General features: G+C 37.4%; 2 protein-coding genes across 5 annotated transcripts in view; one reads left to right on the top strand and one right to left on the bottom strand.

The window, feature by feature from the left end:
• The first annotated feature begins 232 nt into the window (after positions 1-232).
• Positions 233-13,897, top strand: slc12a9 (solute carrier family 12 member 9). Of its 2 annotated transcripts, none has more exons than XM_048188102.1 (14): positions 233-669; positions 2,043-2,275; positions 2,426-2,560; positions 4,986-5,123; positions 5,238-5,540; positions 5,778-5,885; positions 6,047-6,158; positions 6,278-6,435; positions 7,934-8,016; positions 8,148-8,272; positions 8,827-9,019; positions 9,104-9,278; positions 9,987-10,133; positions 11,524-13,897. In XM_048188102.1, the coding sequence occupies exons 2-14, from the start codon at positions 2,080-2,082 to the stop codon at positions 12,333-12,335; spliced, it is 2,685 nt and encodes an 894-aa protein (XP_048044059.1). In that variant the 5' UTR covers positions 233-669; positions 2,043-2,079; the 3' UTR covers positions 12,336-13,897. The 2 variants fall into 2 exon arrangements, with proteins under 2 accessions (XP_048044059.1, XP_048044058.1); XM_048188101.1 differs by having other exon boundaries at positions 235-669; positions 2,062-2,275.
• The window catches only part of hsd20b2 (hydroxysteroid (20-beta) dehydrogenase 2), an 11,935-nt gene continuing 7,101 nt past the window's right edge, over positions 13,599-18,432 (bottom strand). For all 3 annotated transcript variants that reach the window (XM_048188110.1, XM_048188109.1, XM_048188108.1), the window contains 7 exons: positions 18,176-18,243; positions 18,018-18,062; positions 16,118-16,152; positions 15,947-16,028; positions 15,751-15,816; positions 15,524-15,673; positions 13,599-15,315 (listed from right to left, as the gene is read on the bottom strand). In XM_048188110.1, the coding sequence (XP_048044067.1) occupies positions 15,178-15,315; positions 15,524-15,673; positions 15,751-15,816; positions 15,947-16,028; positions 16,118-16,152; positions 18,018-18,062; positions 18,176-18,243 (584 nt within the window). In that variant the 3' untranslated portion in view covers positions 13,599-15,177. The remainder of the gene's footprint in view (positions 15,316-15,523; positions 15,674-15,750; positions 15,817-15,946; positions 16,029-16,117; positions 16,153-18,017; positions 18,063-18,175; positions 18,244-18,432) is intronic.

Raw genomic sequence — 18,432 nt, 5'->3', positions numbered from 1 at the left:
CTTGTCAAGAAAATGCTTCTTGATCTAAGAATTTTTAGATATTTGGACTGAAAACAAGACAAAAACTTTAAGTAAGAACAGCATTTTTTGCAGTGTAGGTCTTTAAATAACGAGTCAAATAGTAAACAACACGGTTCTCTCATGTTGTACTCAAAATCATCTCCCTCTTGTGATATTTCAGCCGTCCTCTCTGTGGAGTCACATGGGCACCTCCTCTGTCCCGTGACTTTTTTCTTTCTTTTTTTCTTTTTTTTTTTTTTCTTCTTACAAATAAAGAGGCAGGCGGCACAGTCCCGCCATGCTAAAGTATGAGAGTACATGTTTCGTTTATCACCTCTCAACGGACCGTTACATAATATATGTATGTTTACATTTACATTTTAGGTCTGTTGTTCATCGTCAGGTGCACAGAGGTCACACCGTCCGTCATGTCCCGGGGGTTTGATCACGAGATCTGAGGCTGCAGGCGAAAACTTTCTACCTTTTAAGAAAAGAAAGCAACTCGACATGATGCTCTGATGAAACATACCGAATTCAGGACATCCTGCATCCACATTTTCAAAACGAGTAGTTTGGTTTCCTTGTGGTTTTGTGCAGTTTCTTCCTAAAAGCGGAAGTCATAGTACAGCTTTTAGATCGGCATCGCTGCTGTTGTTTTCTAAAAGACAGGTAGGTTGTGTTTGTTTCTCCACCTCTCCCTACTGTACTTTACCGTTATATGTGTCATGATAACCTTACACGCCCACGCATTTGTGTCTGCTTAAAGAGATGGAGGTCTCGCTCGCGTCTAGAAATGTCAGATGCCTTTTCTGGAATGAATGCATGCTAGTTTATTCAAACTACTTGGATGTTGTTGGCAGCGGGCTAATTTATGGTCAGATTATTCTCGTTACCTTTACAGAACATTTTCAACCGCGTATTTCGGATTGTTTACATTGTACTTCCGCTACTAGAACGATGCAACATTTGTTGTAAAAACACTGAAACAAGAGGTTTAATGAGACATTCGTTGTCTTGTAGTCTCAGGGTTCCCACTGCCATGGAAATGTCGGGCAATTTACAGGCCTGAAAAAGCCATAGAAATTAACAAAATACTAAGCCACTGACATTTCTATGGTGAAGGCATTTAATGAGTTATGCTAAATAATTAATCAGCTAGATAGTTTTGAAAGTAGACTCTGATAAAAATAAAAACAAAATTAAAAAAATAGCCTATATAACAAATCCTTATCCAATTTTTATTATGAACTTGACATTACCACATAGTAAGAGTGACTGCTTTTTATTATTATTATTTTATTTCTGCTTTTTGACCCAATTTTTAAATAATAATTAGAAGATTACAGCAACAGAAATAAACACACCCATTCAAAAGTTTGGGGTCATTGAGATTGTTTTATTGTTTTTGAAAGAAATCTCTTATGGCTCACCAAGGCAAAATACAGTAAAATCAGTAATACTGTGAAATATTATTACAATTTAAAATAGCTGTTTTCTATTTGAATGTAATTTAAAATGTAGTTTATTCCTGCGATGGTATGATTTTTTTTTTTTTTTCAGCAGCCATTACTCCAGTCTTCAGTGTCACATGATCCTTCAATAAAATCATTCTAATGTGATGATTTAGTGCCCAAGAAACATTTCTTATTTATAAATGTTGAAATCAGTGTTATATTTTTGTGGAAACATGATTTTTTTTTTTTTTTTTTTTTTTTTTCAGGATTCTTTTATGAATAGAAAGTTCAAAAGAACAGCATTTATTTGGAATCCAATTTTTTCTTTAACATTGTAAAAGTCTTCTGTCATTTTGAGCAATTTAGTGTGCCCTTGCAAAATGAAAATATTAACTAATTTAAAAAAATCTAACTGAACCCAAACTTTATATGAGCTGAACCAAGGTGCAGCACTCACTCTTTCAGAGCTCAAACTTTTGAACAGTAGTTTACATTATGCATATTTCAATAATAATAAAAACAGTCAATAGCTGACAAAAGTTAAAAAAAAAAAAATCTACTTGTCTTTTTTTTGTTTGTACTGAACAGGAAACGGTTTCTTCTGCAGGTTCCTGTTTTTCAGACCATGGCAAACGAGCACTCACCTCTTCTTGTTCACGGGGTGTACAGCATGATAGGAGATGCTGAAGATTCCAGGGGTGGATCGGCAGTGACAGAAGAGGGATCCCCCAAATCAAACCCCCGCAAACTCAACACCTTCTTTGGTGTCATGGTGCCCACCATCCTCTCCATGTTCAGTATTGTGCTCTTTCTTCGCACAGGTGAGTGAGACATTGGAAAAGACAAAAGAGCATGGCAGTAGATTTCATAAACCATTTTCAATATGGTGATGTATCACATTATAACCCCCTCTATGTGACTCTAGGTGTGTTTTTGTGCATGAATAATTCTGATAAGTGTCTATGTTTCAGGCTTTGTTGTGGGTCATGCCGGTCTTCTCCATGGTCTCCTCATGCTGTGCGTGGCCTACTTCATCATTTCATTGACAATCCTGTCTATATGTGCTATTTCAACTAATGGTGCTGTGGAAGGGGGCGGGGCCTACTGTATCCTTAACCAATCCCTCTACCAATCCCTAGATTGCTAGTTGCAGGGTGAATTCCAAATGCTGTTTTTGCTCCTTGAAGGGCAAAAGAGTGCAACAGTGCTCGCCTCCTTTTTCAGTGGCGCTGGTTCCGGAAGTTTTTTTTTTTTTATTCATTTCTCCCATAGGGATTTTAAAATAGTCCTTGTTAAAGGTGGACTCAGTAGAATTTCAAAAACACTGTTTGGAAGTTCGAGGAGAGAGAACGAGCAAGAGGGAGATTTGAAGAAAGAAAAGCAGAAAGAAAGATGATGAAACGTAATACAAAACAGCTCAAAAGAATATCACTGGAATGAAGGGTTATGACTGAGCAAGCACTTTAGGGCTACGTATATATTAGAAAAACTTTCCAGCGCTGGAGAGAGCTAAGCGGGAAGGCCTGAAAACAGACATGGAGGCTGCTTTGATTCCTTCACATGTGAGTAAAACTGGGTTTTGATTGTCTGGAGCTGCTGTGCTGTTGGTGACTAACAACGAACACTTGTTTGTATATACTCTTGTGTACTGTACGTTCATTTTTTGTGCTTCCTTGTCGTTCGTTCATCATCTGCGCTTTATTTTTCGTGAAGCATTTTGTTGAGCGTTAGCTGTGATAAACACATCCACTCGCATTGCGTGTGTAACAGTGAGAGTTTTGCAGTTAAACTACTGCACACTGATGACCGTTAGAGAATGCAGTGTTTAGCGTCATTGGTAGTGCATTCGTCTCGCATGCCAGCAGCGATCGGGCCGGGGTGCAGGGTGGTTAGGATTGGAGTGTGAGTTTTGGAGGCGGAGCAATGAAGAGAGGGGTGGGTTTGTTTGGGTTGATTTCAGATTTCAGCAATGTCCAACAGCGTTTTTCAAAATCTACTTACCGCACCTTTCAAGAGTTATAAGCCCTGAACCAAGCCAATCAGCTACGAGGTGAATCGCAACACTACAAATTTTGATTTGAAGCAAAAAAAAGTTCACATAAAGCATTGTGAACAGCATAATCGAATGAAAAGCTATGGAGAAATATAAAAATACTCATTCACAAATGTTGATTATATGTATAAAAATAATATATTTTAAGTTTATTGCAAAATATGCATATTTACACAAACATTTCAGTATTTTGAAAGCGTAGGGAGATTAATTCGATTACGTCATTCGCAGTGCTTCATGGGAGGGGGCGGAGCTAAAAAGCTACTTTGGAGCATGTCACTCTTTTTTCGATTCTCTGATTGGTGTAATTTTCTGTACAGCATCATGGGTAATATTTTTCTCTAGGATTTCCACTGTTAAACCTGATTATTTTAAAAATAAGCTGAAATAATGCAGGCTGGCGGCTTCAGCAGAAGAAAATACCATGGATTAACAACCTTGTAGCTCACAGTAGGTCTGTCTTTAGAGGTGTATAAGTTATTGTTCAAAATCAGTTTCCTTATGGAGAAAATGAATGGAGGTTTTACTTCCGTAACACGACTGTTCCACTCTAGGTAAAGGGACACCATTTGTAGGGGCTTTATTGTCACGTGACACAGGGTCGATTCATTTTTTTTTTTTTTTAAGTTAGATGGCAGGAGAGTTAAGATAATGTAAAACAGAATCAAGTTGTTTTGTTTTGTTTGTGCATTTCATATGAAGTCTGTATGACATTCATTGATATAATGCAATCCCTAGCCCCAGCTAAGTGACTAACCTAAACCTTATTTTTAGGGTTAAGGTTAGAATTAGGTTAAGATAAGGGTAATGAGGAAATTACGTTGTCTTTCATTGCTCCCTTTGACAAAATTGGCTACATTTTGACAAACAAGTGCCCAGCCAGTAGCACAGTTCCTCAACAAACCGTCCATACCGGCGTGATGAATACGATCCTCAACTGGATGGAACTGAAATAAATACTTTGATTGTTGCGATCCTATCAGACTTATGATAGCAACCTGATTCGTAACAAAGCACTGTTCGCCAGAGGAGAACTGGCCCCCCGACTAAGCCTGGTTTCTCCCAAGGTTTTTTTCTCCATTTTAACACCTATTTGTCACTTGTTTGCCACCTGATGTCACCTGTTGGAGTTTGGGTTCCTTGCCGCTGTTGCCTTTGGCTTGCTTAGTTGGGGACACTTGACATTTGACTTGACATTTGATATTCAACAGTATTCTTGACATTTATTCAACAGTGCTTTGATCTGCCTGCATTGACACTATTCTTTAAGAGCTGCTGTGCAGCAAAAATGATGTACCAGGTTTCAATGTAAAGCTGCTTTGACACAATTTGCATTGTAAAAAGCGCTATAGAAATAAAAATGACTTGACTTGAGGCACAGGGATGCTCCCTTCCGATTGGAATTCGCCTGCAGACTCAACTGTTGTTCATGAGTGTTTGCATATTGTTGTTGTTGACCTTTAACTCTTTAGTCTTAGTCATGATCAGTCGTTCTCTGGGACCAGAGTTTGGAGGCAGCATCGGCCTTATGTTTTACCTGGCGAAGGTATGTGCGTGTGGCGTGTATGTACTCGGCCTGGTGGAGGCCATACTGGACGTCTTTGGGAGGGATCCAGGTGAGTGCTGCCTTGAAGAACACTATACTGAACAGTCTTTGAAGCAAATTAAATTATTAACACTGAAGCCACCTGTCTTTTTACAGCAAAGCTTCACTTTTCTTCTCTCTCCAGGCTCTAGTGTGTCACAAGGGCTGCGTGTGTTGCCGCAGGGTTACTGGTACACCGTGTTGTACTCCTCTATAGTGCTGTTGCTATGTCTGGTGGTGTGTCTGGTCGGTGCTCATATCTACGCCAAAGCCTCTTTTATCATTCTGCTGGTGGTGACGGTGTCACTGATCTCCATCATCATCAGCCCCCTTATAGTCAGTCCACAGCGCTTCAACATCACACACACATACGGCAACAACCACAGCGTCACCGTCAACCCCAGCTACACAGGCTTCAACGGCACCACATTAAAGAACAACCTTGGACGTGAGTGAGATGATCATCAATACAATAATGATGCTTATGGTTGTTGTGATGATGACAATTGAGGCTCTTTCGCAGTAACATTTCAAAATACTTCAATGGCAAACAGGTATATTGGATAGTGAAATATTCAGCTTCTGTATTGCAGTCATCAATCAGGGAGTACACATAAAGCTCTTTCCGTTAATTTATATAATTACTGCACTGGTATGAATTTTGTCCAAATGTCTCCTCCTGTAGCACGCTACTCTCTGGACTACAGTACCAGCACAATGATGTCTTTCGCCACTGTATTTGCTGTGATGTTCACTAGCTGCACAGGCATCATGGCAGGAGCCAACATGTCAGGTACAAAACCAGAGACGCCTACATACACCATTCACGCAATTTGTTTGCATTCTCTTTTTGGTTGCTGATGGAATTGTGTTGCTTTTTACAATACTGATAACATAACTCTTATAATGGATGAGTGTCATAAACATGTAATTTGATTTGCCTCACTTTCTCAGGTGAGCTGAAGAACCCCAGTGAAGCAATACCTAAAGGGACCATCATAGCGGTGGCTTACACCTTCACTGTCTACTTGCTTCTCTTCCTGCTCCTGAGCTCTACCTGTGACAGGTGCCGATAACGACACTCAAGCCACACGGAAAAACATGAAAACCTTATGCATTTACACAATGCTTTGTTTTCCCTCTCATTCATCTCTCTTTTATTCCTCCTGTCTCTATCTCTCTCAGGTTGTTGTTAATCAATGATTATGCAGTGTTCCAACGTGTGAACGTGTGGCCTCCATTTGTGACGATTGGGGTGTACTGCGCGTCTCTCTCGGCTGCTATGTGCTCCATGATAGGAGCTTCTCGAATCCTCCACGCTCTTGCTCTGGACCAGCTTTTTGGTTAGTGTGCATTTGAGGGTTTGGACACATTTCAGACTGGAAACTGATACTGAGATGGTGATATGTGTTATGGTTGTTGACATATCCACAAGAAGTGTTATGGGAAAACATTAGTGAGCAATACTTGGAAAACGATATTCATGGTTCCTAAGAAAGATGATTAGTGAATATTTTTCCATTTTGCTTCATTTTTGTCACATTTTCTAGGCTGTTATATGGTGTGAGATGTCATATGTTCTGTGCAAGGAGGTAAAAAAGGACATTTTAACTAAAAGAATCATAACACATACTCATTTCCTTCAATCATTTTCTACTGAAATCGGTTAATTGACAATCAAAACTAAACAATCTATTCTTATTGAGAATTTATTGATGAAAATTTCATATTCTTCTCAAAACATACTTAAAAAATCATTCACAGGAATCACAGAAAATGATTTTTGTCACGCTGTATGATCGTGGTTACAGAATTAAACAATTTATTGTACAAATGTTATGTAAAGGATCTTGAAAATGTTCAATTTATGGAATAAACAAGAAGGAAACAGCAGAAATGTAAGATATCCAGAATTCAAGCCTCACCAGTACACATTTTTCCTAAAATATATTGCATGTACAAATGCAGAAAACATCATTTCACTATTTACGGATTGTTTGAAAATAAGAATATTTGTTTTAGTGTGGCTCATTTATCATGGCTCATAAAACATGTTTTAAATTCTTGTATGATTTAATGTCACATGCATTTCTAAGATGCTTTACTAAAGCACTATTTGATTATGGTTAAACACTACCATTCAAACGTTTGGGGTCAGTAAGTTTTTTTTGTTTTGTTTTGTTTTTTGTTTTTTTGTTTTAAAAGAAGTCTCTTATGCTCAACAAATCTGCACTTATTTGATAAAAAATACAGTTAAATGGTTTATTTAATTAATTATGAAATATTGTGAAATGTATTACAATTGAAAATAACTGTTTTTTAATTTGAATATATTTTAAATTGTAATTTAATGATGGCAAAACTGAATTTTCAGCAGCCATTAATCCAGTCTTTGTCACATAATTTTATATGCAGATTTGCTGCTCAAGAAACATTTCTCGTTATAATCAATGTTGAAAAAGGTTGTGCTGCTTAATATTTTTGTGGAAATCGTAGAAATATTTTCAGGATTCTTTAATGAATAAAAAGTTCAACAGAACAGTGTTTATTCAAAATAGAAATTTTTGTAAGTGTAAAAGTATTTATTCTCACTTTTTATCAATTTAATGCATCTTTGCTGAATAAATTTTTTTTTACAAAATAAAATGACCCCAAACTTTTAAATGGTAGTGTAAACATAAAATTATGTCCTAACAGCATAATTCCCTGCATATAGAAAATCATGAGTCTGATGAGTCTGTTATGTTATGATGGTGTAATAGTATCCTGGAGTGAGATGATGGTACTGCTCTGTTGGAGTGTATCAGGGGTTTGTTGATCTGTGCTGTGATCTGGTTTCAGGTCTGCCTCTGGCTCCGGCTGCAGTCACCTCCAGCTCTGGGAACCCGTGGGTTTCTGTTCTCTACACCTGGGGACTGGTGCAGGTACAAGAAGCTCATGCATATGTCTTTGGAGGCAATTTCTGTGACACATGATATAAAAAATATGTCTGTCTGTTAAGATTGTGTGTGTGTGTGTGTGTGTGTGTGTGTGTGTGTGTGTGTGTGTGTTGTAGTGTACACTGTTTGCAGGACAGCTGAATGTGATTGCTGGTATCGTGACAGTGTTTTACCTGTTGGCGTATGCTGCGGTTGATTTGGCCTGTCTGGCTCTGGAATGGGCCTCCGCTCCAAACTTCAGGTACTGCTGTGTGTGTATGTGTGTGTGCTTTTTATAAGGTAATTGTGACTGTATATCTCACAATGTGACTTTATATGTTGTAATGTGAAAATGTCTTGCATTAGAAACTTTTTTCTTGTAAACTGCAACTTCATGACTTATCTCACAGTGTAAGAATCTCTTTAAACTTTTATCTAATAATAAGCTTTATTATTTATTTTTTTTTACCCTGAGGTGGGGTTTCAGTTTGCTTTTGATAATCACTCAAAGGACATGTTCTGATAATTCTTTAGTTTGTAAATATTCACTACCTTTCAAAAGTTTGGGGTCGGTAATGTTTTTGATCTCTTTTGCTGATAAAGGTTGCATTTATTTGATCAAAAAAATACAGTAAAACCGTAATTGTGTAAAATTTACAAGAACAGCATGAAATCTTTACTGTCACTTTTGATAAATTTAATGCATCCTTACTAAATAAAGTATTAATTTCTTAAAATCGTAATGACCCCAAACTTTTGAACGGTAGTGTAAGTATTTATCTCCATATTTTACTTTTTTCTCTTCTTTCTTTCCAGGCCAACATTTCAGTTTTTCTCTTGGCACACATGTTTGTTGGGTATCGTCAGCTGTGTGGTGATGATGTTCGTGATAAACCCAGTGTATTCCTCGGCCAGTATCGTACTGCTGCTGCTCCTCCTGCTGATCCTGCACTACCGCTCTCCCACCAGCAGCTGGGGCTACATCAGCCAAGCGCTAATCTTCCATCAGGTACTGTACCTGCACACACACACACAACACATGTGAATGCAATGAACCTTAAATCCATGAGACAGTCTGTCTGTGTTCTTTCAGGTGAGGAAGTACCTTCTGATGTTAGACTCCCGTAAGGATCACGTGAAGTTCTGGCGGCCGCAGGTCTTACTGATGGTGGCGAACCCACGCTCCTCCTGTCAGCTCATCTGCTTTGTCAACCAGCTGAAGAAAGGAGGGCTGTTCGTCCTTGGACATGTGCAGATCGGAGATCTGGGTAGGACAAAAGGGGTATTAGGTTCAGGCGGCAATTGTATGAGAGAACCGAAGTTTCACAAGACCCATAGACCAAAGGTTTCTACCCTTGCTAGTTACCACTTTATGATCTCCAGCTGAAATCCAAACATTTGAACTGCTTTCTCTTAATCTTGAAGAAAAAGCAGTGGTCATGTTTACCTGATTTCCTAAGTTCCTGTAAAAGTTGATGTTGATGCTGTGTGGGGCTGGTCGGGATGCTCAAACAAACAAAGCCATGTTTTGACAACACCAGAGTCACATGGTTTTTACACTTTTCAGGGAAATCAAATGCACCAAAATACCTGATGTTGATTTGTTTCGGTTACATTTTTGCAGCTAATTTAATTGTTTACACTCATTCCATTGTAATCTGTTCAGATGAATCAGTTTGGCTGGTAACTCAGGCTCATCCACCCCCATAAAGTACTTGATCTTATGAACCTCAAAAGACACTTCACCCAAAAATGAAAATTCTGTCATGATTTACTCACCTTCATGTCGTTCCAAACATCTGTGACTTCTTACTTCTGTGGAACATAGAAGAAGATATTTTGAAGAATGTCAATAACCAAACCATTTTGGTTCGCATATACTTCCATTATATGGACAAAAACACTTGAGACATTAACTATCTCAAAATATCTTCAAACCTGATGACAGAATTCTCATTTTGAACTATCTCCCACAGATGTGTTGCCAGCAGACCCGGTGCAGCCGCAGTATAATTTCTGGTTGAGTCTGGTGGATAAGTTGGGTGTGAAGGCCTTTGTGGATCTGACTCTTTCTCCCTCCGTCAGGCAGGGCACTCAACATCTGCTCCGCATCACTGGACTGGGTAAGACATTTCCTGATCAGGTTATCTTTTTGACACGGAGCCAGAAAGCATCTATTAGATTAGATTCATCTTCATTGTTATTGTACACAGTACCTAGCCAGTGAAATCCCAGACAAGATGGCAGCACAAATACTTTCACATAAAAAAATAAAAAATATTTCACATAGTGTTTCCTTTAGAGCAGATTGTAACTTTAAAGGTATTCAAAAAAAGCACTTCCTTCAGTTTAGCTGATGATAATCTTGAGTTGGCTGTAAATAATCACAGTTTGTGTTATTCAGACTTTTGGGGTTAGGCATTCACAGATTTTCTGATGAATTGTATTCTTTTAAACAATTCATCTGAGTTGTGAGTGTGACTTTGTAGTCTCTACTCAGTGTGATGTACAAAAAGGACAAGTGTATGGCAAAATAATGTCAAGAAACGACTTATCATCGAGTTTTGTCCTCATGCAAAAACAAACATATGGTGTGAAGGGTCAAGCCAGATTCACGTATAGTTGACTCTTATGTGCTGGTTCATTTTAGGAAAACAAAAACTTGCAGTATGACCATTGTAGTCCATTTCAGATACAAATGACTCCTATGAGCTGGTTCTTATTTATGATTCAGAAAAATAGAGCACGACCAATGTAGTCTGATTCACAAACAAATGACTACTGTGAGCTTGTTCTTTTTTCTAGTGAAATACAAACTCTGCAAGTTCTTTTAATGAACAGTTTAAATGAGTCTGAAACTCAACATTAGCATATAAAGAATTTCTTTTTGTAACAATATATGAACCTGGACCACAAACCCAGTCATAAGGGTACATTTTTGGAAATTGAGATTTATACATCTGAAAGCTGAATAAATAAGCTTTCCATTGATGTGTTGTTTGTGAGGATAGGACAATATTTGCCAGAGATACAGAGATATTTGAAAATCTGGAATCTGAGGGTGCAAAAAAAATCAAAATATTGAGAAAATTGCCTTTAAAGATGTCCAAATGAAGTCCTTAGCAATGCATATTCGCTCACAAAAATATTTTTTTATATATATTTACGGTAGGAAATTTACAAAATATCTTCATGAAACATGATCTTTACTAAATATCCTAATGATTTTTGGCAAAAATCGATAATTCGATAAACCCATACAATGTATTGTTGGCTATTGCTACAAATATACCCGTGCGACTTATGCCTGGTTTTGTGGTCCAGGGTCATATATATATATATATATATATATATATATATATATATATATATATATATATATATATAATATAAACTGATATGATTTGGACTGGGAATCAAATCGAGAGCTTCAAATCAGAATCAAATTATGAAATGTATCAATACTTATATGTATTTCTTTTTCAGACCATCTATTTTTCTCTTCTTTTCCAGGAGGTATGAAGCCTAATACCCTGGTCTTGGGCTTCTATGACAACTGCTACCCAGAGGATTACTTCCTGCAGGACCCTGTTTTTTGTGAGGGCGATAGGGGTGAGGGGGATAATTTTGGGGTTGACCTCCCATCCTTACAGGCTCATTTTCCACCGGTGCGCCATGCCGAGAGCCCTCGCACGTTGCAGGCCGAGGAGTATGTGAGCATCATCCTTGATGCCATAAAAATGGGCAAGAATGTTTGTTTAGCCCGGTACTTCTTCCAGCTACCACCTGAGAGCAAAGGTGTAAAATACACAAGGGGAAATGACAGCGTGGACACCATCGACGTGTGGCCGACAAACCTACTGTCCCCAGGAAGCGCCAGTTACGCAGACGTGTGCAGTCTTTTCCTGCTTCAGATGGCATGCGTGTTAAACATGGCCAGCAGGTGGCGCCGTGCGAGGTTACGTATATTCGTCTGTGTGGAGTCTGAATCCGGAGACCAGGGCTGGCTGGCTAAAGAGGAGCAATTTAGAGAGCTGCTGGGCAAGCTGAGGATTCGTGCCTCTATTAAGATTGTGGCGTGGGATAACGTGGCACGCATGTTTAGACAGCAAAACTCTGTGTCTGAAGACTTCCTGTGTGCCGTGAATGCCCTGCTGAGGGAACACAGCTCTACTGCAGCGGTGCGCTTCCTGTACTTGCCCCACCCACCCTCCAGTTCTGAGCTGTCACAGCAGTACCTGTCGCAGCTGGACGCATTGACGCGAGACCTGGGCCCAGCTCTCTTGATTCATGGGGTCACACCAGTCACATGTACTGAGCTCTGAGAAACCATGACCAAAGCTTGTTTGTGTGATAGAGAGGAACATCAGAAATGTTAGTGAGTGGAATACAAGTGTCTTTGATTGCTAACATGTTTATAATACTCCTCAAATACCATCATAAATGGGTAGAGTATGTGCTATTGGTAAAAATGTTATTTAAAGATGGATAGATGGAGTGTGTGTTATCGGTGAAAACGGCTTATGTTGTAAGGTTTATGGGTATATACTGCCAAATCATGTTGCGGCGTGCAGTTATTTTTGCGTTCTTCGTGCATCTCCGTTTGATCTCATCAAAAGAAAGTTAAGTGTTTGTGGAAAGGAAGTGTCATATACATTTGAATTTCTAATTATGTTCAGGCCGTAAGTGTCAGACAGTAAGTGTAAATCTTTAAACCGTTCCTGTGATCCATGTTTTTGTGTTTGTGCAAGACACTGTATGGAAAAAATAACATTGACTTTAATTAGGATGGAAAGAGTTTGTCTTGAATGAGACGTGGTTATTGTTGTCACAGTGATAGGGCAATGTTTACTCACGTTTTGTTTGCTTTTTGTAATTGTGATGCACTGTTGGAGCATTTTGTTAATCATTTCTGCTTTTTGACCCAGTTAGAGTTAGCAGGCCTATAAGGAGTCCTCACGGGTTTGGGTCATTGTCGGTGTGATGGCAGAAGTGCTGCTCTCAGCTTTACGATTAGAGTTCTTACAATGGATTTGTGCGTTCATGGTGTATTTACTGGAATTTGGATGATCATAGACATGCTATGTTATTTATTATTATTACATTTTGTGTGTGTTTGTAAGAGAAAGCAGGGAGAAAGAGTAAAAGTGTTTTCTTGTGCACCTTTTCATCAGTAGGTCTGGATTTCATATTGTGGGGCTCGTGATATTCCCCTGACCATTAACTTTTGTTGTTTTTACATCCTTTTGATTTTGTGTGTTTCTTGCCATTTTTACAGCTCAAATGCGCTTTGTACTTAGGAATGTTCTGACTGGCTGAAGGCAGAGGTGAGAGCTCATGAATGGCATGTGATTGGTCAGAGCTTATGATGATGTTTGTGTTGAGTCTGTTCTGGTCTTTGGGAACTGAAAAGGGACACTGGCTTAAATGATACTTGAATTTTTTGCACATTTGCGTATGTGTTAGAAGTTGCTAGAATTAACAAAAACAATGCAGAAGCCCAAGAGTACCAGGCCTTTATCATAGCTGTATGATAATATAATAGAGGTCTTATGCTAAGTAAGTAATTTCATTCTGAAAATTCATAATAATATTTAAAAAAAAAAGTTTTTTAACAGTGCTTTGAGTATGCAGAAATTGCTGTACACAATCCAGTTTCCATATAATCCGGAGTATTTAGAAATCTGAGATCAGAAATTGTTTAAGGTGCATCATTAGCATTGATACACTTTCAAATATACATCCATATGCATTCATACAATCACAGTATACAATCATGATCTTTGATTGGCAATTTATCTCAACAGGAATACAATAGCTCAATCATATGACTGAATGTAGAGTTTGTAAACAGAAGAACAATTGATTAAACAAAACATTTCAGCCATCTTTTTCCTTCATTGCCTCTTCCTTTATGCTGAAATTATAATCCTCTTCCATCCTAAAGTGTGTTCATGTCACATTATGGAAAAGCAATAAATACATTATGTATGTAAAAGTCATAGCCTACAGTATAGACAAGTTATTTATAAAGTAGTTATTGTGCTCCAGTCCTGTCCCATGGGTCTTTTTCACATTTCCAAATTTAGAACACACAAAAAATTATAGCTACTTAACTGAACAGATATTCCTCATAAAAAGAATTTGTGCCCCTTTTTGATCATGTGACACATGTGAGCACAACAATCAGAATAAAGTTCAACAGTGCCCGCACCCTAATTCATCAGTGTTTTTTCATTCATTTTTCCCATATTTTAAAATAGCTGTAACTGTTTAACAAAGACTATGAGGTGAATCACAACAAACTTTGATTTAAAGCAAAAGAGCTTTTGAAAATCAGACAAAAAGTGTTTTTTCATTAATTTTTCCTATAGTGATTTTAAAATAGCTGTAACTGTTTAACAAAGACTATGAGGTGAATCACAACAAACTTTGATTTAAAGCAAAAGAGTTTTTGAAAATCAGACAAAAAGACAAAACTGTACTAAACGGTTTTAGTGAGGGAAAGAACTACAATCCCATGAAGCACTGCGAACAGCATAATCATATTAAAAATGTTTTTTTTTTATGTTGACTATATGTATAAAAATGTTTTCAGTTTATTCCAAAATAGGCATATATTACAAACATTTCAGTATTTTTGTATTTCTGTACAGCATCATGGGTAATGTAGATTTTCACCAAGATTTCCAATGTTAAACCTGATTATTTAAAAAAAAAAATAAGATGAAATAATGCAGTCTGGTGGCTTCAGCAGAAGAAAATACCATGGATTAACAACCTTGTAGCTCACAGAAGGTCTGTCTTTAAAGGTGTACAAGTTATCGAGTTTTACACTCTATACTAGAATAATTTCTGAAGGATCATGTGACACTAAAGACTGGAGTAATGACTGCTGAAAATTCAGCTTTTCCATCACTGGAATAAATTACAATTAAAAATATATATTCGAATAGAAAAGTTAAATTTAAAATTAAATTAATTAAAGTGTAATAATATTTCACAGTATTTTTGATCAAATAAACACAGCCTTAGTAAGCACAAGTGACCAATGTCATTGAACTCTGTGAAAAGGCTCCAGGGGTTAAGACTGCTGATTCCTACACGAATACACTCTTGAATAGATGTTTGTGTATTATGTTCATCTCTGTGGTCCATGGGTTGGTGTCAGTCCTGTCTGTTGTTTGTCTGCTCCATCCTCTTCCTTAATTTCGGTTCAATGTCACGGGCGAATTTTGCCATACGTTTTACACAAAAGGACGTGAGACGCAGCCAGCCCGGGAAAAAAATGGACAGAGCAATGTGCTGAAACAACAAAGGATGGTAAGTTATCTTTTTTTATAACATATTCAGATTCCTACATTATTTAAATAAAATAAAAATTTCTACTACATTATCACACAACCCTGCATCTTTATATAGTACAAAATGTGTATTGAGGAGGATAGAAAATTGGTATAAAAGCTGCCTTCCCACACTGTACAAACTGTACAAATTTGTGTGTGGTGTTTACCTGTAGTGCATGAGTTAAACATCCGCTTGTGTATGTTGTGTAACCCACAGTGTTCAGAGCATCTCTAGCAAATGAAGCAGCACTTTTGACCAGTGGATTCACTGGCACGTTATGAGTCATATTAGTGGAGACCATAAACGGGGCTACACACTGGACAGAGGAAGAGAAACAACATCACGGTTTGGCAAACAATTTATGTACAAGATGTTTACTGGTACTGGGCTTACTTGAACTGTGATTCCTTTTGACCTGTATTCTGCATGCAGACTGCGAGAGAAATATGTAACAAATATCTGGGTGTAAAAGAAGAGTAAGACACACTTTAGTCACTTTAGAGTTGTTGTTGTTTTTGTTTGTGCAAGGCTGCATTTTATTCAAATATTTAAGCAGGTGAAATTTGGTTTGTGTGTAACAAAGTTGTACCTTAGTGGCAGAATACACTGACACCATTGGCTGAGGCTCAGAGGCTGCCTCTGATGATATGTTTATAATGAGGCCTTTCCCCCTGAGAATAAACACAAGCCCTCAGTTCAAGCATAAACATAGTTTTCATAGTTTCACGGATAAGATCAGAGCCGGCTGCTGTGTACTTACCTTTCAATCATTCCTGGCAAAATAAGTCTGCTCATCTACAAAACAAAACAACAACATTATCATCAACATCGCTGTTGTCGTTGCCTCTTTTCAGTATCAGAATCACATGAATGTGCCATTTTAATATTTTTGTGGAAACCATGATCGATTTGTTTAGTGAACAGAAACATCAAAAGAACAGCATTTATTTGAAATGGAAATCTTTTGCGGCATTTTAAATGTCTTTTAATGTCACTTTTGATCTAATGCATTTGATTTAATGCATCCCTGCTGAATAAAACTTATTCAAAAAAACATATTGTTTTTCTCGAGAGCTAACACACTATAACTGATTCAGATTACACAGTTTCCCAAACCTTTCATTAAGTTTGCAAAACAAAGACACATTTCCCAAAATGTTTGACACATTTCACTTGTTTTCACATATATTCCAAATTTCTTTAAAGGTGCCCTAGATTCAAAAATTGAATTTACCTCGGCATAGTTAAATAACAAGAGTTCAGTACATGGAAAAGACATACAGTGAGTCTCAAACTCCGTTGTTTCCTCCTTCCTATATAAATCTCATTTGTTTAAAAGACCTCTGAAGAACAGGCGAATCTCAACATAACACCGACTGTTACGTAACAGTCGGGGTGTACGCCCCCAATATTTGCATATGCCAGCCCATGATTGAGGCATTACACAAGGGCATCCAGTATTAACGTCTGGATGAAAGGCATTAGACAAGGGCAGAACGTCTGGATGTGCACAGCTAGGTAAGCAAGCAAGGACAATAGCAAAAAATGGCAGATGGAGCAATAATAACTGACATGATTCATGATAACATGATATTTTTAGTGATATTTGAAATGTTCTTTCTAAATGTTTCGTTAGCATGTTGCTAATGTACTGTTAAATGTGGTTAAAGTTACCATCGTTTCTTACTGTATTCACGGAGACAAGAGCCGTCGCTATTTTCATTTTTAAACACTTGCAGTCTGTATAATGCATAAACACAACTTCATTCTTTATAAATCTCTCCAACAGTGTAGCATTAGCCATTAGCCACGGAGCACAGCCTCAAATTCATTCAGAATCAAATGTAAACATCCAAATAAATACTGTATTTGCGCGATTAGACATGCTGCATGACGAACACTTTGTAAAGATCCATTTTGAGGGTAATATTAGCTGTGTGAACTTTTTTTTTTATGCTGTTTAAGGCAAGCGCGAGCTCTTGTGGCGTGGAGCGCGAGATTTAAAGGGCCACACACCCTGAATCGGCTCATTTCTAATTATGCCCCAAAATAGGCAGTTAAAAAAATTAATTAAAAAAAATCTATGGGGTATTTTGAGCTGAAACTTCACAGACACATTCAGGGGACACCTTAGACTTTTATTACATCTTTTTAAAAAAAGTTCTAGGGCAGCTTTAAGATTTCTACAAAACTACACAAAAAATGCCCTAATTTTACACAGGTTTGACCATGTTCTCCAATATAAAACAAACACATATAATTAAGTCATGGATAAATATGTGCTGTTTCGCATTGTGATGCTTGAGTTAACATTAAGTAGCAAATTGATATTATTAGGATAATATAAATAGGAGCACAGGTGATTGTGCTTTAGAAAATGCATCCAAACACTGGAGAGAGAGCTGAAAGAATCAAAGAATCATCAAAACAGGGTTTTTAATGCTACAGTACACAGTAGGTACTAACAGTACTTCAGTACTTAATTTCACTATTCTATGTACAGTAAACTGTAGCACATGTTCTACACCCTCAATATATATATGAGACTTTGAGTCTGTAAAAAAAAAAAAGTTAAATACTTAAAAACTTAAAATATAAAAACCTATATATATATATATAACAGACCATGTTTTAACAGGTTCACATACAGATATTCTTACCTGAGTGACGGAGAGTATGTTACAGTTTATCACTTGTGTGATTCTCTGGAAATAGAAGAAAGAACCTTTTATATAATAGACACTCTCTCATACAATGGATTTCGGATTACAATAGAGTATAAAGTCAAGCTGTGTGCTGTAGAAAAAGTATTTCAGACCTGGTCTGGATCAGGAACATCCAGGAAATTTGCCAGAACCCCAATATAGTTCATACCTACATTGTTCACTGTGGAGAGAAGAGAAGAAATTAATCATTTATATACCTCTCTTCAACTATTTATTGTATTATATTATCCTACTTGTTGACCGCATAGATCTTCTGCTAAGAAAACAGAGATAATTACATTCATACATTAGTGTTTACGCTTAAAAATCCTATTTGCTATTTACAAATTTGCCCCAGTCAGTTACACTG

Source organism: Megalobrama amblycephala, linkage group LG4, assembly GCF_018812025.1.
Source record: "Megalobrama amblycephala isolate DHTTF-2021 linkage group LG4, ASM1881202v1, whole genome shotgun sequence".
In the NCBI taxonomy this organism is placed as follows: domain Eukaryota; kingdom Metazoa; phylum Chordata; class Actinopteri; order Cypriniformes; family Xenocyprididae; genus Megalobrama; species Megalobrama amblycephala.
The sequence above is the reverse complement of the archived record's forward strand: the minus strand, read 5'-3'. Positions and strand labels throughout refer to the sequence as shown.